Source organism: Aedes albopictus, chromosome 2 (assembly GCF_035046485.1).
Source record: "Aedes albopictus strain Foshan chromosome 2, AalbF5, whole genome shotgun sequence".
Classification (NCBI taxonomy): domain Eukaryota; kingdom Metazoa; phylum Arthropoda; class Insecta; order Diptera; family Culicidae; genus Aedes; species Aedes albopictus.
In genome coordinates, this window is record NC_085137.1 from 34,070,924 (window position 1) to 34,095,419 (window position 24,496).

Here is a 24,496-nt window from a genome sequence, read left to right on the forward strand (position 1 = left end):
AACCAATTGCATTTTCCTAAGCTTTTTGGCGAGGACTTTCAGAAAATCACCACCATAAGCATTTTTAAGGACAAGGTGTAAATAGTGGGCCATTCTTAGCGAGAGTTACTCAATTTCTAGGCCCAAGCCATCCAAAACCAGAACGTTAGGGAAGAAGTCGTGGTGATTATGTTGTTCAACAATGAAAACTGAACGGTCATGAAAAACCATTTCGCTGGTGCGGTTTTCATCGGTATATGCACAGAAGGAAAAGGTCAACTTTTAAGTGGAGTGAACTTGAAATGTAGAATCTAGGACAGTTATTCGATTTCTAGTATGGAGGTTGATTATTGATAGTCTTGTTGATAGTCTACATCTTTATGCTTTCATCTATTGTGTCATTGGCGAAGGTAAGTTGAAATATTTGTGATTATTGATTATTTTCCGTCTGACATGACGGGAATTAGCAAATATAACGAAGTAAATTTTTACTCTATGTTCTGAAAAACTACTTAGGCATTCGTTGTTAATAAGAACTTCTTCTTGTAATTCTTATCAAGAAGAATATCAAAAATAATTGGGGACAAGTCAGCGTCAAAAGCTCAGCACAACCGCACAGGTTCCACGTGTTAGCCAACGATGCACTTTTGCGGACTCTGCTTCATCATTGGACCATTGAAAGATGCACTCTCGTACTTGCATCATGCTTGCATTGCACTTATTGAATATGCACTCTGCACAGAGCGGCTGTGTAGGTATTACCGTATTTCCAATGCGCGCGCACATCGCCTGGGAGGAAAACCGCTCTGTGTAGGAATTTTTCCGTCTGATCCCTCAACACTAGTTTTAGCTCAGTATTGGTTGTCGGTCGCTGTTTTGTAGCTACACAAAATGGAATAGCGATCCTTCGCCGTTCCGCCGCACAATGAACGCTACTCACTCGCCCACCCTTCGTCTTCTATGGTGGTGCAGGCTACAAGCCGTGGTCGTCGCTCGTCGCGAAGTGAGAGCAGAGGAGGATCGCGCTCATCATCTTCGCGTCGCTGTTGGTTGGTCGTGGACGGTTGGTCGAACGGAGCGCGCGCGCGATATTCACTCGCGCGGAGTAAAAGCGAAAAAGTAAACTCCTTGCCAGTTTAGTACGCTACCAATTTTCGTTTAGTAAACACACACCGGCCAGCTGCTAGCTCCGGCTGTCTGTGCCCGAGTCAGTCAGTTTTTTTCCGTTTTCGGTGGTTGGTTTTGGCCGATTTGAAACACAATCAGCCGTGAAGAAACAAATAAGCATCAGTCGGTCGGTCGGAATCAGTTGGTCCTGTTGGCTGACCGGAGCTGCATGTGCAGATCGTTTGTTCGTCGGAGGTGCAGCACCAGAGTTCAAACATTAAACATCTCGCAGTTTGTTGTAAACGTTCCTCCGCGAAAGGTTTCTCTCCCGAGGATTTCGTAAATATTGAACCACTTGGATGATAATATTTACTAGCCTCGGATATTTACTACACATAGTGAAGTGTGGAGATTATCAGAGGCTGGCGGCATGGTGAGAGCTGTTTGGAAAATATTGCTGCTCAAGAAAATATTGTGTTTTGTTAATACATAAGTAGTTCCTTCCGCTGATACGGCGACGTGCGCGTGAGTTTTGTGTTTTCAAAAGTTTTACTAACAAGTAAACATTGTGTAGCTGTAAGAGTGAGAAGTGAAGTCTATTATCGTACTGGAAGGAATAATATTTTTGTGCTGAAAATCAACGGAGGAATTCGCGGTGTGACGTGAGATTTTTTCTCTGGTGATCGATCGGAAGAAACTACGAGTGGGTGAAAACGCAGCAGATTGTTTGAGGACGATCGGTAGGAAAAATTTCGAAAATTCTCATCGGAAGTGAAATTGACTACAGTAAGTATTGATTTTTTAAATCCACTTTTAGTTTAAGGAGGATTTAATATAGTGTCTGTTAAAGGGAGTTTGGTGCCGGAAAATGTTTTAAATTTTTACTATCGATGGGTAAACATTATTTTCCAAATTGTTCATGAAGATCATAACAAGAAGAATAATGGACACCATTGATCTAAAGATACCCTAAGATAGATTACCTGATAAACTGATTACTCCCATTCGAAGAGAGTATTTTGCTTAGAGGGTTTAAAAAATCGGACAATAACCCGATCTTTCTTAAATTTGGACCATTAATAAACTTACAGTGAGATTTTGAGAATTTTTGATGCTCTTTTCGAAAAGTTACAGCTAGTTGATCATTTATTGACAAGTCAAAACTTTGCCTGTCCTGATCATTTTGTCTATATCCTGTAATTAAGTTGCTGTCAGTATTCTAGGTGTTTTAAGAGAACTTTAAATATGCCATGTATTAATATTTTTTCTGGAGTTTTCTTATACTTTTACAAGTTAGATCAAGTAGCATTTTCACAGTTTGTGAGGTTTAGAGTCTGCAATGGGACAGTATTGTGTTTTTGGATATAACAGTTTAATAAGAATCTGTGAACATTTCAAAATAAGTATACCTTTCCCAGTGATCCTCAACGTAGCCCTCTTTGCACAGTGTTCGAAATCGATGATTTTGCGATCAAAATTAAATAACTTTTTTATGTTGGTTCTAGAGGTTTGGCGTGTTCTACAAAGTTTTTCTGGTCACAAAACTGTAGGATGTTATCTGTTACAGCTACACTTCGCACAAAACGCCTCATATTTCGAAAACCGTAAGAGGTGGAGCTTTGACATGTTCTACGAAATTTTTTCTCTTATTTATGGGCTACTACTTAGCCAAAGACATCAAACCTCTGAAAAAATATTTTGAAAAAAAAAAATTTTTTTATCTCACTTCTAGGGGATTAATCATTTATTACATTTTTCTAAAGACGCTTTTTAACACGCAGAAAAAATTTGTAGAACACGTTAAACCTCTAGAACCAACATGAAAAAAGTTATTTAATTTTGATCACAAAATCATCGATTCGAACACTCTGCTTTGTGAGCCCAAGATGAATGTAATCAGGAGAGCATTTTCAGTCTATTTCAATGTATTTGCATAACCCATTGTTATTATTTTCGATATTCTTCAAATATTATTTGAAATTATAAAAAAAATATTCTCAAAGTACAAAACAATATTTAAAATACTTCCTAAATTTAAAATTTTCATAAAAAATCTTAATTTTAAGATTTGTATCAAAAATCTATAATAGAATGTTGTAAACTCCATGGGTGTGACTTACAAAGAAACTTATAAATTTAAAATTTTGATGAAAATCCTTCTAAATTTTAGGACACTGATGAGCTATCACACGGATTCAGACTTTTAAAATTTTCTCATGAAAAAAATCGATCAATGCAAATTTAAGAATAATTTCAAATGATAAGTTAGATTTTTTTGGTTTACGCATGCATCTCATAAAAAAATAGCCATTAAATATACAATGATCAGTTTTCATTTTCACATAATATTGATCACTATAATTAACGAAAACTTTGATTTCTAGATGACGACACTGAAAGTTTAGTGTAGGAGAAGTAAATTTTTGGAATTGTTTTTTGATTTAGAAAAAAATCAATATGTACAAGGATTGAAGTATGCAGTGATCACAAATGCAAGTTTTTTGTTTTTTTTTTTTTTTTTTTTTGCAGATATTTAGCTTGTCTTATTTTTACGATTGCGCTGAACTAAGACGCATTGATGATTCGGCTGAAGCTCTGCCACCCAGTTCATAACTTCTTGTGTGGAAAATAGGTCTTTTATTGATTATTTAGCAGAGTGTTCTTTTGTTCGACGTGACACAATTCTAGCAAGTTAATTTAATGGATTTAATGGTCATTGGTCGCTAGGTGGCGAACAAGTATGAAAATTTATAGAAGGAGAAATTAGGCATGAAGGCCATGTATTGAACGAATACATCGAATGCTTGAATCTTTTGACGTACGACCTGAACTCGGCGTGGTTGGTAGTTCATATCACCATACCAAGACTGGCAAAAATTTTAGACACCCGACTGCCTATGTATTGTTCTATTTTCAATCCTGGTTCTAACGATCAGGAGCTTAGAGAACCATGATTGAAAACAGATCAATGCATAGGCAGTCGGGTGCCTAAAACTTTTGCCAGTCTTGGTATGGTGGTCGTACGGCAGAAGTTTCACACATTCGATGTATTCGTTCAATACATGGCATTCATTTATTTAGTTAACATCAAATTCATGATAATACTGAATCAACAATTTCCCGCCATAATACTCGATTTGCAGCTGCAGCTCTCCAACCTCGGTCACGCCCAACACTCGCCAGATCACGCTCCACCTGGTCCGCCCATCGTGCTCTCTGCGCTCCACGCCTTCTTGTACCAACCGGATGGTTAGCAAACACCAACTTTGCAGGGTTGTTGTCCGGCATTCTTGCAACATGCCCTGCCCATCGTATCCTTCCGGCTTTGGCCACCTTCTGGATGCTGGGTTCGCCGTAAAGTGCAGCGAGCTCGTGGTTCATCCTTCTCCGCCACACGCCGTTCTCCTGCACGCCGCCAAAGATCGTTCTTAGCACCCGTCGCTCGAAAACTCCGAGTGCTTGCAGGTTCTCCTCGAGCATCGTCCATGTCTCGTGTCCGTAGAGAACCACCGGTCTTATTAACGTCTTGTACATGGTACATTGGTACATGGCCTTCATGCCTAATTTCTGGGGGACGCAAAGTCACCAATTTCATCTCGAGACTGTAGTACTGGAATTCGTCAAATTTGATGAGTTTGTTTCTGCATATCGTTTTAAAACTTTGGTGTCAAAACGCTGTCCAAACGCATCCTTTGGACTTTGGGCTATAACACATTCAATGATAACACTACAATGTACAGGGGATACTCAAAATAACTAGGACAGGTAAAATTTTCACTTTTCAAAAAATGTTCAACTCGGTTTAACTTTTCGAAAAGGGCATCAAATATTCTCAAATTTTAGTGTAAGTTTATCAACTAGTTGTATATCAGTGGCTCAAATTTGGAAATGATCGGGCCATTCTACACGAAGTTAAAAAGATTCTAGAATAAGGTATAATTATTCGATAGCCAACTTTGAGCTGTTATACCTCCGGATTCAATGAACCGAATGCAATGAAATTTTGATCATTTATGACATGACTAATATAATGAACTTTGAAAAACCGTTGACTTCATTTGAAATTATCAATAAGCGAAAAAGTTATAGCGATTTCATTTATTCTATGATTTTTTAGTAAATTTATCTATTTTTCATATGCATCCCATTACTTTTTCAATTTAATGCCGGCTATTTCGTAGCTTTCCTTTGAAACATAAATATATTCAAGTCAATTAGAGGGAATTTAAATGAACTATTATTACTATCAAAAGTTTTTAATAGCTCATTATATAAGTCATAAATGATCAAAATTTCATTGCATTCGGTTCATTGAATCCGGAGATGTAACAGCTCAAAGTTGGCTATCGAATAACTATACCTTTTTCAAGAACCTTTATAACTTCGTGTACAAAAGCCCGTTTTTTCCAAATTTTGACCGCTAATACACAACTAGTTGATTAACTTACAGTAAAAATTTGAGAATATTTGATGCCCTTTTCGAAAAGTTACAGCGAGTTTAACATTTTTTGAAAAGTGTAAATATTACCTGTCCCATTCTTTTTGAGTATCCCCTGTAAATGTCCCTCATACACTATTTTTGATAGCATGCTTCTAAACTGAAATAGAAGAAAGTGAGTATATTTCTTGCAAGTGACTATTCCTGAAAGGGTTTAGTGGTCTCTATGTACTTTATTAGGTGTCCAACTAATCTTCTTTTTCCATCCTTCAGCTGTCACAAGAATGTGGGCAGGACAGCTCTCTACAGTTGAAGGATTCTGTCAATCTTGTTTTAGTGTCAGTGATTGGCCCCAAATCTCTGTTCTTTGATAACGGTCGCGAAGTAAGAAACTCTCATAACAGCGGTCTAGAACTGTACCACCTAGAAAAAAGATCAATATGTACAATACAAGTTGGAATGTGTGAGTTCATCTGGCTTATGAAACTAAAAAATGTTAGCATTAAAAGTATTTCAAGATTAGTACAACTCACAAAATATAAATCTTCAGTTGATACGATTTTGAAAATAAGTATTTTTGGGAAGTTCATCAAGATGTAGCAAATAAAATTATACAACCTTTATTTTTCTACACACAGCTTTTTTAAATCATCAACATTAGCAAAGCTTTTTTTGTTTAGAAAGACTTTACCGTTCTCGACATTTGTCTTTTAAACATTAGGTGAGTTCGAAGAGGCTTGTTCCCCCGCATTTTCTTGGCATTTAGGGTATGAGCACCCTTTTTCAGCATATAGGCTGGATTTGAGAGCACCATTTTATTCACCCAAAATCCAATGGCCATTCATCGGCCGTCTAGTTATTTAAATTTGTTTAAATTTCACGTACTACAGTCAGTGATTGACACAGTGGTAGGGTATCTGATTAATGAGCTACAGGTTGGAAAATCTAGACCTGTAAACTTCTTTTTTTTATATTTTAACATGTGAAAACTAAATCGTATATATTGCCAGGCAAAGTTATAAAAAAAAATATATTACATGCCAAATGAATTCGCCTGAAATTGATTGTATAACTCAAAGTGGTTTTCTCAAATTGTACGTATATGGCCTCCACGTTTGTGATATCAATTTGTTGGCTAGGATGTATTCCAAAAACATATGATTTAGGCACCGATTGTTTCCGTTCTTTTTTGTTATCATGCATGCTCACTGCTTGACAAAAATAAAAAAAAAAACAACACAAATAGCACTTATTGGCTTTATTTTCGATAGGATGAAAGTGGGAGCACTATGCTGAACATGGGATCCGGTTCCCTATATAGCATTTTTGATCTTTATCAACTAGAATTTTAATTTTGGATTTATATAGTAGATTTCTTTTAGCATATTTGTTTTTTTAACTATATCTGAAAACAAAGATTTTGTTTCAGCTACAAGGGATTTAGAGACTTACAATCCATTGTTATTAGGTCCTCTGTTAGGTCCTAAAGGGGCCATTAGACTGTTTGTCATAATGACAAATATTTGCCATTGTAGTCCGACATTCATCCGAGGTTGCCATGATTTACGTTGTGTTGGTCATTTGTTGGGCTTGTTTGGCCAAATATTTGTCATGTCTAATGGGACCTTAATGAAAAATCAGTGTCGTAATTTTTCAATTCTTGAATAATAGGTATGTTAGTTGAAAAACCAAACTTCACCCCCGTTTTAAGATTTTCCAATTCAGCATTTCGAACATTCTTTATTTAAATTTTATGTCGGAATTTTGTTAACGGAGCTTGATAGAGACTACCTCCGTACGTGTTTAAAAAATTGAATATATGATGAAAAAGGATATTTTTTTCCGATTTATGGTACTTATATGGTTTAAGTAGCTTTAGTAAAATTTACCGAAATTAGTTGAACTATGAATTTGGATGAAATTCGTCAGATTTCGTTTCATTTGTTTTTCACCTTAATATAATAGGGTATATACGCTTACCCGTAGTAATTTAGAGTGAATCTTATCTGTCCGGTTGGCGGTGTCAGAAATTTAATAACAGTTGAAAACATTTGTTGATAGTTCCGATCATTGGCGAATCTAGCTTTTTCTTTTTTCTTGCTCACTCTCCTAAACAAACACTAGAAAGAGAAGGAAGGAGGGATTGCATCCCGCTTTTTTTTGTGTTTATCAAGGAGGATGAGTGAGAAAAAAGAAAATGCTAGATTCGCCAATGGTTCCGATGCCAATTAAAAATTATTATGAAATCATCAATAGTGATCACAAAATTAACGATCGTCAAGAGATCAACTATTGAAATAAATTTGTACAAAGCGTAGTGGTTAATGAATGTGGGTCTCATCGTGATCAACTCTACCTTGTTGCCCTCCAGACTACGGTACTTTTCTTACGTTTTTTATTTTTTTTTATTTTAAAAATAAATTTTAAATAAATTGGGATGTATCTTTAGAGTAAAATACTTGATAGTGTTGATAAATAAATTGACTTCTGATCAAGACCACATTTCACATAATTGGTTATTGTCAGTACTGACACAATTCATTAAATTTCGTTCTGAGGCAACGATTTTGTTTTGTGTAGGTTGGGAAGTTTGCCTCATAAACTTTGAGTTCAATAGCTTTAAAAAAAAACCATGATGAAGAGAACATAACTGCTGAAAATACACAATTTCCCCTATATAAAGAAAATTACTTTTTTCCGTAAATGGTTACATTCGGTTTGATTGAAGAATGAATTAAACATAATGATTTTTTAGTAAATATATAAGGTACCCCGGGGCAAGTGAGAATCCGAGGCAAGTGAGACCTACAGCTATTATTTTTATTATTTTCAATTTTTAGGGCAAACGTTCTTCGTGGAAAACATAGGTACAACACCAACAGATACTTTGAATACAAAAATTGTTATTGTTTCCACCATAAAGATGCCATATATCTTATTGTTGTTCATATACAGTATGCGGCAGGAAAAAATGCGAAAGTGTTTTTCAACTTCATACCTCATTTTCGTCCATTTGACATTAACCAATCTATGTTTCAACGTTCCATGATCTATAATAGGCTAGTTTTCTGAAAAGTTAATTAAAAAATTTCCCATTTTGGTCACTAACCTTTACAGGGTGGCGCCTGAAGATGAAGACAACCAGAATTTTCAAACCGCAGAAAATCACACAGGTCGCTAAATTTCGCATCTGATAAAACAAAATTTTTGATTTTCTCTACAATATCATCGAATATATGTACTTATTTCATCTGGTATGTGAAACTACATGGCTCTGGATCAGTGTGGTCTGATTGTTCATCGAATTTGAGCTAATTTTGTTACTGTTATAGTCATTTTGTTTAATGACCATTGGGCGCGCAGTTTATTGATATCCGCTTATTAGGCCTACATTATCACATGTTAAACGTCAAATGTGTTTATTTTTATTTTTCAGTGCTAGAATATAGACATTGACTGATACACTGTCATGAAAAAATAGTCATATATATCCCATATTTAGCGTGTAATAGTGCCTTGAACTTTTCGCATTTTTTCCTGCCGCACCCTGTATCATTTTCAATTCACTAAGTGAGATAAACGTACTCTACTACATTCGTCGTCTAAAAAGAGAATAACAAATAAAGTTAAACTTTTCCAGTTTCAAGATAATATTTGGAGTGCTTGCAAGTTATTTCAAGCGATAAAGTGGCAATTTATTTCCATTTATTGCCTTTAGTTAATTGCTCTCACTTACCCCAGTGTATTTCAGCATCTGGGGCAAGTAAGATCTATGAGAGTGAACAAACACAATTCCATAGTTTGATCTAACTTTCTTCAGCTTAAGGCGAAACTGGAAGCATTTCCTCACTTTTTGGTTTATGATTTTTTATTAAATAACAAAGCAATATTTTCAAAATCGGTTTTCGTGCACATGTAGAGTATGGATCAAAGTATCTTCTGATTTTTTTGTAGTGGAAAATGTTTTTCGTTTTTGCAGAAACCATTTTTGAACAAAATTTCACAAAAAAATGGTTTCTGCTAAAATGGAAAACATTTTCCACCTCAAAAAAAAAAATCAAAAGATACCTTGATCCATACTCTACATGTGTACGAAAACCGATTTTGAAAATATTGCTTCGTTATTTAATAAAAAATCAAAAACCGAAAAAATGATAAAATGCTTCCAGTTTTAAATTTACACAAAATTGAAGTAAAAATCGAGGTCTTAAGTAATCAATCGTTGAATTATACTTAATTACTTCTATTTTGATGATGAAGCTATTGTTTAAATTGGTGAAGTCTTGGATAAAACATTTTGTTTTCGAAACCGTCTATTTTTCACATTATTGTCTTTTATTCTATTATTTTTACGTTTTTCGCTGCAAAATAAGTTTTTCTGAGTGTTAAGGAATCGTTCATAAAGTATAAAAAATAGGAAAACGACCTATCCAAATTTCACGATTTAAAAAATCTTTAAAAATCTTTAATGATTGTAAAATTATGTACATCTGTAAATCTTGAAAAATCTTTTGGTGAGATTCATCAACTATGTAATATGAAAAGCAAGTTTTGTAATCTTCCGTCATTTAACTTTATGGTGCTTTTTGTGTAAAGAAATTGCTTTTGCACGAGCTGCTAGAGTTAAATCAACTTTTTCTCTCAGTAATTCGTTGTTATATGTGTTACGTAATTTATGCACGGTACCACAAATCTCTTCCAACACCAGTTTCTATGAAATATCGTATGAAATATTTATACTTATGCTACCTTACAAGCAGCAACTATATTAAGTCATATGTACAAAAATTCCGAATAGGTCCCACTTGCCCCGTTAAATGGAGTATATGAAGATCTGCTAAACTTTTCTTTGTATGCATGATATATAGAGTTTAGAATTTTTGAAACAGTTTTAATGCCCGTAAATATGAAGAAATATATCAACAATGTCTTTTAGAACCTTTGAAATTATAAAATTATTTAAGTTTAGAGTTTTTCGGGATGACAAAATCAAACTAGCACTTTTTTAGGTCCCACTTGCCCCGGGGTACCTTAACTCTCAAAGTCATCCATGTCTCCATCCATACAGTATTTATCACATAATAAAGTTCAACTAAACATATAGCAATTTAAAAGAACATAACTTGAGATTCTTTTCATAAGGTTAACGAATTCACGCCTCTAGCCCCTTCCAATTTCGATGTTTTCAAAACACTTGCACCCGATGTTTTGTATTTTTTCAGCAATCAAATATTAATTAATTCATGTCATGCCTTTGCCGCTACACAAAGCACCGTACCGTACTGTGTAACAATATAATCTATCTCCAAGAATTCGCTTTTTTTCCTCTGATTTGGGGAAATCACCAGCATGATCATCCATCACATTTGTATGAACTCTCCTAGAGCTGATAACTATGCCAAGTTGAAGAGTGCCCGGCGACCTTTTGGCTGACCCAGAGTGTGCAGACAGACGAGCGTGCGCGCGCGCAATCCGCCTTTCTCTCAATTGTAGGCAGGCATTCAAATTTATTTAATCCAAGTGCACTTGATAGTGATGTGTCGCTCCGGCGCTGGCTGCTTGGCTCCTTAATCTCATAAATTATAAAACGAATGTTTACTGCGCTATCGGTGTGTTCTTGCTGTGGCCGGCCCCGTAGGTCACACGTCGTCTCGCCAAAGAGCGAGCAAGTTACGACTTGGTCATCATCTTTTTATTTTACTTGTTCTGCATACCGAATTGGACAGAGGCTGTTTTTTTTTCAGCATTTTCAAAGTCATTGATTGAGATTCACGCGGCAGTGATTTAAACCCAGCCTCATACCGACCGAGCTAGGGAAGATCCCCAAGTAATGAATGAAGTCAAAATTTCTCCCGGCAACCAACCATGGATGTTCCCTGCGTTGCGATAATCATCCTATCGACGACGACCGGGACAAGCCTACAATGTGCATGCATTCATGGTTTTGGATGGGGAGCTGTTTGGATGATAGCGTGGACATCTCTTTTCAGCACTTCCAGCAAAGCGCGAGTCTGGCTGATAATGCTGTGAATTAGAGTATTTTTAATTTGCCTGGATTGTGCACATATACCGTCACCATTGAAGCTACAAATAGAGAGGGATATGCTAACTAAGCAGAATGTAATTGTGTACATCAAGTGCTCTTAATATTTGATAAGCAAAAAAATGTTTACCAAGGCTGAAAATCTTCTAAATACGGATAAAAATAACACTATTAGTTATTTGACTTTAAGTTCTTTCAGTGGCTTTGCTGCTGACTTTTCTGACGAGAAAAAAAAAATATAAATTGGATAAAATAACAGAACAGAATCAGAACAGAACCAGAACAGAATCAGAACAGAATCAGAACAAAACCAGAACAGAACTAGAACAGAACCAGAACAGAGCCAGAACAGAACCAGAACAGAACCAGAACAGAACCAGAACAGAACCAGAACAGAACCAGAACAGAACCAGAACAGAACCAGAACATAACCAGAACAGAACCAGATCGGAACTAGAATAGAGCCTGAACAGAACAACAACAGAACTCGAACAGAACCAGAACAGAACATAAAATGCAATATCAAATTGAAAAAAAAAACAAAGTTTCACAACATAATATCTTTATAGATAAACATTTAATAACCTAAATTAATATTTTACTAGCATACTACTGACCGTAAATATGACATTCACAATCCCTTCCATGCGCTAGCATAGGTGATGTTCGAAAACTCAGCCTTTCTCTTGGCCTTCCTTTCTACGCTTCTGGTCGTATATGGTTATTGGTTGCAACAATGCCATCAAAGCAGAGTGGCGCAGTGGAAGCGTGCTGGGCCCATAACCCAGAGGTCCGTAGATCGAAACTACGCTCTGCTATGGCTCTTTATTATTTGATGATTTGCCTCAATTTTATGATCCAAGATGCGTAATCCAATTACGGCAGAAGTCAATGCATTCCAATCACAGTCTGAAACAAAAAATAATAAAATTACCATACGGTTTTAATAAATTTGGACTTTATGCATCTGACGCATTAAGTTGTGTGCTTATCATCAAGCGGCAGCAAATACTTATCTCCACCAGGGTCTCCTCTATCTGCCCTTGCACTGCATGCGATTCGATGATAATTCCCCCAAGCCTGCGGTGAATAATGCGCAGCACACTACTGACTACCCGCAGGCTGATCAACTTGATCCCGGCGATGATAACTGATAACCTTTTCTGATTAATTATCATCAATCTGACTTCGCTCGGTAAATTGGCTGCGAGGGTTGTTCGCGATGATAAGGAATTCCATCCGTTCCAATAATCACATCTATGTAGCTACTACATAGGTACTGATGGTCGGTTTTCACAGGAATCAGAAAAAATAGGAGCCCACCGACTGCCGACTGAGATCGGTCGGAAAGATGATACTTTTTCTCACATGCGCGCTCCTTGTATGGCTCCTGCGGCGGTGCAGGGCGAGGTAATGGTACGCACGTGTCTGCACCCTGCATTGTGATCGGAGTCTGGCAACGAGTACCTATCACTAGCCAGGTTACTGGATGGAAGGAGGGAAAGGACACACCTGAGTAGAGTACGGTCGATTTCACGTGTATCGTCTAACGATGGCAGTTAGAGGTATCTGTTCCAAGTAGATTCATTGCTAAAGGCATTTTTAAAGCAAGCAACATGATGAAGGAACAATGCAATACTGAATAATCTTGTGGAGATTTCAAAAGTCTAGTATTTATAGAGTAAGTAGTAATCACTTTATTATTGAAATTATTTACATTAATAGGGGTACTCACTAAACATATTAAACTGCTGCGTGAGCCATGATTTTCTGCTTATTTGAAATGTTTTATGATTTTGCGAATGAAATAATCAAAGATTGCCTCGGTGATCACGACGTTTAATCAGTTTAATCATTTTACGCTGTTAAGTGAATCCCCCTAATATATTAATAGTTACTGAACACTTCACGTTAAGAATAAAATGTTTGTTATATACAAAAGTTAAATCACATTTGTGTACCTAACACATCTGAACTAATTATCTGATTTGTTAACATTGGCGTAGAAAGACCTTTTTTCTGAAAGGGGGAGGTCTGACACGAGATAACTTTTATATGTGAATATGGAGTTACATGAATCGGCATTGCAGTTTTGAGGAATCAAAATGACTCTTTTAGATTCGTCCATAGGTCCGTAAACTATATATGAATAATATTTATATTAATATATGGGTATATGTATAAAGCCAATCTGAAAAAATTTACATACTTCAAAAGTGTTGAATTGTGTGAAGGTGTTTGGGAACATTCAAAGTGTTTGAGAGAAATATAAACCCACTTTTGTTAACTCAGAGTTTTTGGCGAAACTTTTTATGAGATTTCTGTTTTCAAACTTCGGAGAAGTCTCAATCAATACTTAATCGACTCCGATGTAATTTTGATGTAACTATAATACATATTTTCTCGTGGTGCAATTTTATTCGGGACACCTTTTATGAAAAATATGTACAGAGCATTAAAGAGTGTTCCGGAAAAAATCTACAAAAATATTTTGAGGAATTTCTGAAGTATGGAGAAATAGCTCAGAGAACTGTCATATCAATTGCTGAGAGAATGACCTTTTTGGTGGAACCTGATGACAGTTTTGTGACTGTGATAGAAACAATAGGGGTTTGATGAACGTCTTGTTCTTTGTTTACGTCCACGATTAGTTGATCTTTAAAAAATTCTACCGCCAAAACAATAAGCATACTTAACATTTTCATATTTTTGAAGCATTTTCTCGATCAATAGAAGTTTACAAAATATAAAAATATAAAAATGTGAAGTTTGCTCATTGTCTTAGTTGTAGATTTTTTTGTTGCTCAGCCAAAAGTGGACGTAAAACGAGGTTGAAGTGTACTAAAATTAAGATAGAAATCCACTTTTTCATAGAGTATTGCTGTCTTCTGCAAAGTTTCAGAAAAATGTATTTTGGGAAAGAATGCCGTACAAACTAGATTGATTCCTTCAGAGATTTACACAAGGAATATTTCAAAAATTCTTCTTTGGATTTTATCGGTGATTCAGCTGAAAATTCACTAAGGATTCATTTGGGGATTGTTGCTGGGATTGCTCCAGGAATGCTGCTGAGATTTATTCAGCAATCTCTGGTAGAATCCACCTGGAAGTCTTGCAGGGAATTCTTGAAGGAATCCTAGCATGGATTTCTGCAGGTATTCCAAAGGAAATTTCTAAATAAGTCCTTACCGAAATCTTTCGAAAAATCACAACGAATTTTATTTCGATTCTTGGAGGAATCATAGGAAGGATTTGGAGCAGAATTTCTCTACAAATACTACAATGAGTTTCACTTGCTATTTTTTTTTAAATCCTCTTGAGATATCTTTGAAATTTTTGTTGGAAGTTCTCCAGGAATTCGTGGTTCTTGCCGGGGTTTCTCCAGCAATTCCTGCTGGAAATCTTCCAGGAATTCATGGAGGACTCCCAAGAGAAATAACTATATTGGAGTACTATCTCGAAATGCTTGAGAAAATGCTGTTAAAATTCTAGGATTCCTCCAGGATTTCCTCTTGGGATTCCTCCAGGGAGTCCTCTTGTTTCTCCTGAAATGGCTCCAATGATTCCTTCGGAGACTTCTTCAAGAATTTCTCTAGGAATACCAAGGAATACCTGCTAGCATTCCTTCTAAAACATCTTCAGGAAGTTTCGCGGATAAATCTCAAGCATTTCCAAATATCTCCAATCATTACTTTTGCGAGTCCTTCTTGGTAGAATTTCCTGCAGTTATTGATTGCATGGCAAACCCTTAAATAAAATTCTTGATGATTTTGACCAGAAAAATTTGGAGGAATCCCAGTTGCGGTCCTGGAGCAGCTCCAGTAGGAGTTCCCAAAAATCAAGAGAATTTCTAGTAAGAAAACCAAGAGGAATACCTGGTAGAATGTCTAGAGGAGTTCATAAAAAAATGCTTCAAAAAATCTCTGGATGAATTTCTAGAAAGATCCATGGAAATATTACAGCAGGAAATGCTAGAGAGGAGGGAATCCCATTAAGAGTAGAGGAATTCCTGCAAGAATTGTTAGAGGTAATTCCATAGAAGAATCCTTAGAATGAACAAGCATTCTTGGAGAAATTGTGAGATAAATTTCTGGAAGAATCCTTTAAAAAAATCTCTTTAAAAATCACAAATGGAACATGTGCACGAATTTCATCGGGCATAAGAAACTATTGAAAAAATACGTGGGCAAATGCCAAGAAGAAGTCTTGAAGGCATTTACGGAAAAAATCCTTTGAGGTGTCACAAAAGTAATTTCTGGAGAATTCCAGTGGGTATTTTTGAAGGAATTCCTATAACAATTTCTGCATGACTACTTGGAGAAATGTATCGAGGACTCTGAGGGAATTCATGAAGAAATCTTTGGAGAAATCCCAGCACGAATTACATGAGGAACTTCAAGCCGGAATTCTTGGAGACATTTCTTCAGTAAATCTAACAGTAAAGAATGCCATCAGGCATTTCTAGAGGAAATCCAAGAGAAATTCTTGGACAAACCTTTGGGGACATCTTCTTAGAATTCCTCATGAAATGCTTGATAGGATTTGTCTAGATTTTTTTTTTCTGGGATTGCTCCGAAGATTTTTCTTATACAAATGCTTTCTGTGATTCCTCCAAACATTCCTCCAGAGATTGCTCTAGAAGTTTCTCTTAGTAAAACTCCTGCTAGGGTTCTTTCAGGATTTCCTACTCAGATTTCATCACATATTCTTGCTGGTATTGCTCAAGCATTATCAGTTAGGATTTCTCTCACCAGGAAAACTTCTTGGTGGATTTCACCAGAAATTTCTGGTTAAATCCCAGTAAGAATTCCTAAATTAACATGTGCTGAAATTACTGGAGAAATTGATAGAGGAATTTCTGGATGAACATGATTTATCAGTATCGCATATAAGAATATGTCTTATTCGGGATAACAGTGCCCGGAAAGTAATTGGAGCTCTAGAATCTAAAGGAGGGGAAGTCTCTTTGAAACGCCTTAATTAAACACTCTGGAATCCCTTCAAACTACTAATAGGGGTCGTGAAATCCCTCCTAGAACTCCTGAAACTATTTTTTGAAGCCCGTTGAATCCTCCTGTAACCTTCTGAAATGCCCTAGAAACCCCCAAAACAGCTCCGAAGTTCCTTTAAATCATCCAGCAAACCCTTGAAATATCTTGGAAGGTCCCTGAAACAATACTTTTGGAATCCTTTTGAACCTCTCGGAAACCTATCGTTTGAATTCATGATAAAATCAATCGAAACATTTTTGGCAGCCAATCTGATAGCATCAAACATAGGTTATTCCAGTAAGCAGCATATAGATCATGGGGCAAAGTAAAATTGTGATAAAAAATAAAATATAAATGAAAAGATATTCTGATCAACGGAAAATTGCAGGGTTTATTCTTCCAAATGTTGTGATTTTGTATAACATTGGTATTTGTTGTGAGCTTTTCCAGTAAACTCTATTCCGAAACAGTTTTATGTCAAAACTGATTAAAAAAATTATGCAGTTTTCGTGTCTCCAGCGAGACACAATTTTTGCTCATTTTTTTATTATATTGGAAATTCCTCATGATGTTGAAACCGAATTTTGTCAGAAACTCCGTTTAACAGGCTGAAGCCGATTGCTGAGTACTTCGTCGGTGAATATCAGGTAGCGTCTTGTGAGGGCCGATCAACGACGGATCAGCTGTTCACCCTGCGACAGATTCTCGATCAATTTCGGGAGTACAAATGGTAGACCCATCACCTTGTTTATTGATTTCAAGGTGGCGTACAAGTATACATTGCTTGTGGTCAACTTTGTTTCGACCATGGTGGTGACGAAGTGATGCTACGTGGTGAAAAGTTTGATGATGTGGACGAATGTGTTTATCTCGGTACTCTAGTGACGATGTGATAATGATGTTACCCACGAGTTGAAAATATGGATTCTGACCTCTTTTAGGTCTGCGAAATCAGCTGAAGTCTCGTAGGCTGCATGCATACTGCCATGAATCGTGAACGTTGAAAGAAGTCTATCGGAGAGACTTCGGAGTCTGCGAGCGTAAAGCACAGAGAACAGACATTGAGGCACAGAGAACAGACGTCTTTCTTCGCTTTCTGCCTTGTGTAAACTTTGTAAACGGTCATATCAGAGTATGTGGTTATGCTCCCGTGGCGTGGCGCCAGCGTCCCATCGCTTGTATTGTTGTGTTGTCATTTTTATTTGCAGTGCTCGCCGTTTTGGCCGTTTGGCGCTCGTATCGCTTTGTGGGTTAGTGTATTTTAACGATGAACACTGCCATCGTGGGGTCAAATCGACTTTATATGTGGGGCAATCTCCGTTGGTGGCGTTGAGGTACACTCAAGGGTACCCTTACATCCTTTACACACGATTTCGACGTATTTCTGTTCGAGCTTAAACGTCTGTTCTCTGTGATTGAGGCTCGAACAAAATTTCATTAGAACGTGTGTAAAGAATCAAAGTGTACCTCCATGCCACCAACGGAGACTGCCCTATATGTAAGCTTTTTTGACTACACGATGGCCTTGTTAATCAATAAATTGTCCTAGCACACAAAGCGACGGTAGCACCTAAATGCCAAAAACGGCAAATCAGAGAAAGTAAAATGACAACATGCCACTAAAAGTGATGGGACGCTAGCGCCATGCAACAAGAGCATAACGACATACTAAAATATGATCGTTACAAAGTTTTACACAAGAGAGCGAACAAAAATAAACGTCTATTTTCTGTGTGAAAAGTGCTGTGAATAATACCTGGCGGTAAACTGGAGGACGGCATTTAACGGCGTCTCATGACCTACAAATTGTACCAAGTAAGCTAAATCACCAATTATTGCATGCCGTTAAAGACAAACGTCTTAAAATCCCGCTTCAACAGTGCATCATAACTTCAGACGCACAAATCTCAAGAAGCAAGTTTCAAACAATAGTGCATTTTATTATTCTCTTCTTGCTCACTTGTAATAAGCTTAAAATGAGAAGCTCAGGTGCACTGGTTTTGTTTACGAAAAAAATTGTGCTTTCAAAATCGTGAGTAGGTACCAAAGTCGGCTATTGTGGCGGTCATTTGGGATTCTAACAAGTCTGTCCTTAAAACTCACCAATTGTTGCATACTCCATGTCCATATGAGGTGTGCAACATTTGGCGAGTTTTTAAGGGGTTATATATGTTGAGGTGCGTGAAAATAAGGAAAAGTTTGAACTTTTGTAAAAGTATGTATGGCAAGTTTGCCCATCGTAGTGGTATCAGTGTAAATAAATAAAAAAAAAAAACATCGTACCACCTAATGAAGGGTTTCAAAACGTAAGTCGGAAGTTTTCTATCCAAATTTGCCTGGAAAAATAAGAAATCTATCGTTTTTTACTGTTTTCGATAATAAATCGCTTGCACCAACATTAGGCACACTGTTCCTATTATGGAGGAAAAAAATAATGTTGGTTCCTATTGTTGCGGCCAGGGATGGAAAATGATGAAGATTTCAGCTGAGCAGACACAAACCAAAACAAACATACTCGTGAACAACAGGGGCCCGAGAATACTCGCACTTCTTTATTCGTGAGTTAACGAAGCTTGCTAGCACTCGCATGTGATTCGCGAAGCTTCGTGAGTTTTTTGCATTTTGACGAAAAACGCATTTTAACGACTGGCAGTGCTGCTTTTCAGGAACAATGAAGCATAAAGCATTAGTTTATGTTGGATAATCACTGGATTTGTTATTATAACCACAACAAAATGCACTTACCGCCCAATGAGAGTATATTACAGGTGGGGAAGAAGATAGTTCGTGTGCGTGAGATCCGTGTCTGGTGCAAAACATGTCACTACTACAATCAAAGCGAGCTCCCATAAGAACGCGTGTCAAATAGTGACGTCACTATTTGTGTTTACATTTTTCTTTCCCTACTAATACATAGCCAGCTCTTCTTCTTCCCCACCTGTAATATACTCTCATTGCTTACCGCCCCTCCACTAGTTCTTCACGAATAAAAGCTCATGAGTGTTTCTGTTTTGTTTGTTACTCACGAAGCAGGCGGGTGCGAATAAACACACACACTTTTTACTCTCGGAATCGTGAGTAAGCCTTGTGTTGGCTTTACACTCGCGAATTGCTTCATGAGGAGAGCCTTAGTAACATTGTTTGGTTAAATAGACTAAAAGAGATTCTTACTACCAGAATAAAACCAAAATAAAATGTATAAGGTTTTATGACGGTTTTCAAAACCACTACAAGACTAATTGATTATCAAAATGTTACTTGGGAGTAATTCCATCACTGGTTGCGGCATCCGATTGGATTTGTATGGGATTTTGGAGGATAGGAACACAGCATCAAAAATATTAAGGAATTTTTTTTTAACGTAGGTTTTTGGACAAATCATAAGCACACAAATGGTGTAATCAGTTGATGCCCATCTCTCGATGTGAACAGACGCTTTGTTCGGTCGCTGGCTTGTTTTCGTTGTGTTTTTGGTGGTACGCGGTGTGTGTGAATTCCGACCGTCATGGCAGGCGAAGTTGCAGTGAAGAATACGTTGGCATTCCTGTTTCCCAGAGATGCTGATCAGCCAAATGTAGCAGATATGGCGTGTTTTATCAGAACGCTGAAGGGAGATCAATCTATGATGGAGACGGCATACAAGATTTCTGACGAAAAATCAGTGTTCATTCGCTTCAAGTGTCAGGAAGCAATGAACTTTGTGTTTGCGAACAATGCAAAGTCATGGACTTATCCACCGATGAACCGAATTCATCGCGGTCCGAGAATTTTGACACTAGAGCGGGGTCTGTTCCAATCAGAATCGTCCAATTCTGATTGGAACGGCCCCGCTCTAGTGTCAAAATTCTCGGACCGCGATGAATTCGGTTCATCGGTGGATAAGTCCATTGCCCTTCCACTACAATAGCGGGAAGATAGTGATGGTCCGAATGTCAGTAGCAGGGAATACTCGCTATGTCCGGGTATTCGACCTACCACCGGAAATTTCAGACAACGATCTGGCATCAGCGTTTGCGAAATACGGAGCAGTAAAGCGTACCGTTCGCGAGCGCTTTCCGGCCGAGTTTCAGTTGAATATGTTCACCGGAATTCGGGGTGTCTATATAAACATCGAGCAGCAAATTCCCGAGATTCTGCTTTTTGGTAACCGAAAAGGTAGAGTCTACTATGAGGGGGTGAAACAAGAGTGTTTCATCTGTAAGTCAGACACACACCTGAAAAGGTTATGTCCACTCCAGCGTGAGCGACGAAAAAATGAAGAACAGCGATTGAATACGGCAGCACACGATGACCTTGGCAGGGAGCAAGAAGAAGCAGACATCGAAGCAGATAAAATGGTTGAAGCGACAGAGAATAGTTTCGAGAAAAAAGTAAAAAGAAGGAACACAAAGCGAACAAAACGGAATCGAAACGGCAGCGTTCGTTGGATTCAGACCCGGAGTCAGCCTCTGTGTCTAACCAGGCACAGAAGAAGCGAAGCAAAGACCAACCTTCGCCTAGCGATGGCGGTAGCAGTGCGGTGACTGTTGTTCGTGATGCATCGCCCACCGAGGCTAGGTACAGAGTCGCAACGTACGATTGGATTGAGGATGAAAGCGAACGACGATTGCTGATTGCAGAAGATAAGAAGAGGATAGCCGTAGCCGCTGGTGTTCCGTTAGACCAAATAGTTTTCTTTCATGATTGATTTGTTTTTCTTTGTTTTTAATATACAATTAATATTGTAATATTGTAAAACTAACAATAACGTATGCGACTCAGCAATGTGTTATACACGAACGAGCCTACCAACTAAACAAATAATAAAAAAAAATGGTGTAATCTTATGATTGAAACATAATACATCTATTTAAAATATCTTTTGGTAACATTTCAGTCGATAAAGAGCTTAAATGCCACTACTACAACAATAGTTACTACCGCAACGAAGGGAACAATTACCCTGACCAAATTATTTTTTTCAAATTCTCTTTTTACGTAATACGTAATAGTACAATATTTAATGTGTAAAATCAGTTTGAGAACATGAAATAATATTGCTTATTTCCAAAGTTATAACATTTTCTGTCAAATGTGTTTTCTTCAAAGAGGTTTGTCGTGACTATGATTACAGTCTAACTGCTCAACTGAAAGCACAAATTAAAAAGAAAACCGTTACTAGAGGACCTTGTGGTGTCCTTGAACAATCAGAATATAAAAAAATGGGGAGGATTTTTTTTCAAAAAATCTCTTTTTTCTTGCAAAAAATGTATGAAAAAAATCATAACACTGGAACTATTTTTATGCAATTCAGTATTATAATTTATATTTTATACTACTCATTTAAATATTATAATGACCTAATTTTCCGTTGCATAATGTTCATAATGCAACTCAAATGAGTTGCATAATGAAAATAATCGTTGCATAATAGTTATTTATGCAACAAGTTGCAAAATGATGATTTTTTCAGCACGAGTCGTACATTTATCCAACGAGGCTTGCCGAGTTGGATAAATACGAAGAGTGCTGAAAAAATCGAGTTTTGCAACGAGTTGCATACAAAGTTTTTTGTAATTGCAAAAAAAGTTAAGTTTAATCTCTTCTTGCTAGTAGCTACGAGTTGCTACACAAACATGTATCTAGAGAAACCACGTGCACGCCTTCAAGCGCGCCTGCGTTGTATTTTTGTTCGATCAGGTAGGCTATGGTAGGCTGGGTGTCACAAATTTTCAAGCTCCCGTCGTCGTCATGCAGCACCATAGGCAAGAGCGAAAGCAGTTCCAGCTACTGCCTCTACACCTGATCTGCAGTCCGAATCAGAATCTAAATCATCCTGATTCGAACTCGAGCTGCTCAATGGATATAGAAGCAGCAGCTGTATCAACAGAAGTTGTGATAGTTGTCAAAAAGTGTGCGCTGGCAAAAGTGCCGAAAAGTACTACTTTTCAGCACTCTTAAGAGTGCCGAAAAGTAGTACTTTTCGGCACTTTTGTTTTAGTGGAGAAAAGTAGGCCGTTATATTGCCCTTACCGCGAGTGAAAAGTAGGGGAATATGCAACGCAATTACAAAAAATTTTGTATGGAACTCGTTGCAAAATTTGATTTTTCAGCATTCTTCGTATTTATCCAACTCGGCAAGCCTCGTTGGACAAATTTACGACTCATGCTGGAAAAATAAACTTTTTGCAACTTGTTACATAAATAACTATTTTTTTTAAATGTTCATCGTTCAAGGACACGACACATGAATAGCAAACACTAAAAAAATGGTTGTAATCGGCTGAGAACTGTTTCCGCAACTGTAGTCATCGCATCGACGTTTTTGGAAAAAACATAATTCCGAGATAATCGCGTTTAAAGTTTCAAGTATGCACTACGCGCCTGTAAGGAAGTGAGGTGCAAAGCGGTATATCTTGTACTGCTTGGATCTCTATGAAAATTTGACACAGCATTCTTAAGAACCCATACTTTAAGATAAAAGAATAAAAAAATCGATTTTGTCCACGAACCCAAAATATATAACCCCTTAAGGTGTGCAACAATTGGCGTTTTACCCTATATAAAGAGAAGAGATGGATGTAGCGAATAAAACACGGCAGCCTGTAGCGGGCTGGGTACGCAACACGCATGCCGGAGGAATGACAAGCTAAAATACTATTTAGCAGAAGGGTCCGTCGGTTTTGTCGAAAACCGCACACATCAGCTTGATACAGTTGAGGACCATCTTAGGACACTAAATGTTCAGAGCGATTGGTCCAGGACCGAGACAGCTACGAGTTTTAGCCCATTAAGAATCATTTATCAAGTTGTAACCGAATCTATACCACAACATGGCACTTGGCCCTTATATCCGTTTTACATTGAGCGAGAATAATCAAAATTAGAATATAATAAGATTTTTTAGGCTGTTCTACAATTGACATATCAACCTATTGCTTCTGATTAGAGTCAAGCGGTTAAACTTGTTTTCCTTTCTCTACTTTCAGTGTTGGCGACAACGGCCGCCAACAGCGACATGGCGCCTCCCGACGGGCACATGCAATACGACACAAAATGGTCCACAATGGTAAGTGTGTTTCACATCTTCTTCCAATTTGACCGAATTTCCGAAAAGTGATGGTAGTGAGTGCCCTCCTGTTGCTGGCCGTAAATTTCCACCCACAATCAAGTCCAGTGTTGCCCCCGCGGGGCAACCAACCGGGCTAAGACCGTTAATCAGCCCATCAACCATACTGAGCGCGTCGCACGTTTTAGTTTACAGTTGCACAAGTCAAACAATGCCACCGTGTTGCCGGGATTAATCACCTCTCTGGTTTTAGCTATTGCGCGGCGCCGCATGGTGACAACGCGCGGAGGATTCGTGCGGTAGCACAAGGAGCAAAGTCTTAGTTGTGGGTATAGATTCTCACTCATCACCACGCCGCCTCGCCACGCGTTCGTCGTGGTGGCGATCTTCGACCTCTGCGCTCTCATATCTAGTGAAAACGCCGATGTGCCATTCGAAAATCATCAGAATTTTGTTTGTTTATTCACTTTAATTTGTGTTCACATTTGAACTCACAACAAACAAACAAAAATTACAAACAATGTCTTAGTACTGGCTCAAACCAACCGACCAACCGTCCACCGTCGCCGCCTGGTGGTGTTTCAAAATGTTGTTATTTACGTGATTTTTCCTATGTTCACACTTCACATAAAGTCTTTCGTCTTGTTTATGAGCTTCCGCCGATGGATGATGGACTAAATGAGGGTCGGAGTTTAAATGGGAAACCCCGGAAGGCACAAACGGTCGCTAATTGAAGTGTTGATTTCCGCAATCGCCGCGAGCGGGATGTACACCTGCGTCGGTAATATTGGGGATGTATCCTGTTACCGGATATCGAGTATCCAGAGAGCGGGTTAATTAGCTGAGAATAGATATATCCTCGCAGGCAGGATTGAGTCAATTAGCGCTTG

General features: G+C 37.7%; 1 protein-coding gene and 1 non-coding gene across 5 annotated transcripts in view; both read left to right on the forward strand.

Annotated features, from left to right (window-relative positions):
* Window positions 1–996: 996 nt before the first annotated feature.
* Window positions 997–24,496, forward strand: part of LOC109621391 (forkhead box protein D3) — an 85,008-nt gene continuing 61,508 nt past the window's right edge. For all 4 annotated transcript variants that reach the window (XM_029876736.2, XM_029876735.2, XM_029876733.2 and 1 more), the window contains exons 1-2: window positions 997–1,872; window positions 23,527–23,606. In XM_029876736.2, the coding sequence (XP_029732596.2) occupies window position 1,872; window positions 23,527–23,606 (81 nt within the window). In that variant the 5' untranslated portion in view covers window positions 997–1,871. The remainder of the gene's footprint in view (window positions 1,873–23,526; window positions 23,607–24,496) is intronic.
* Trnam-cau (transfer RNA methionine (anticodon CAU)) lies at window positions 12,314–12,385 on the forward strand. Its single transcript has one exon. It is a non-coding gene; the product is annotated as a tRNA-Met (tRNA).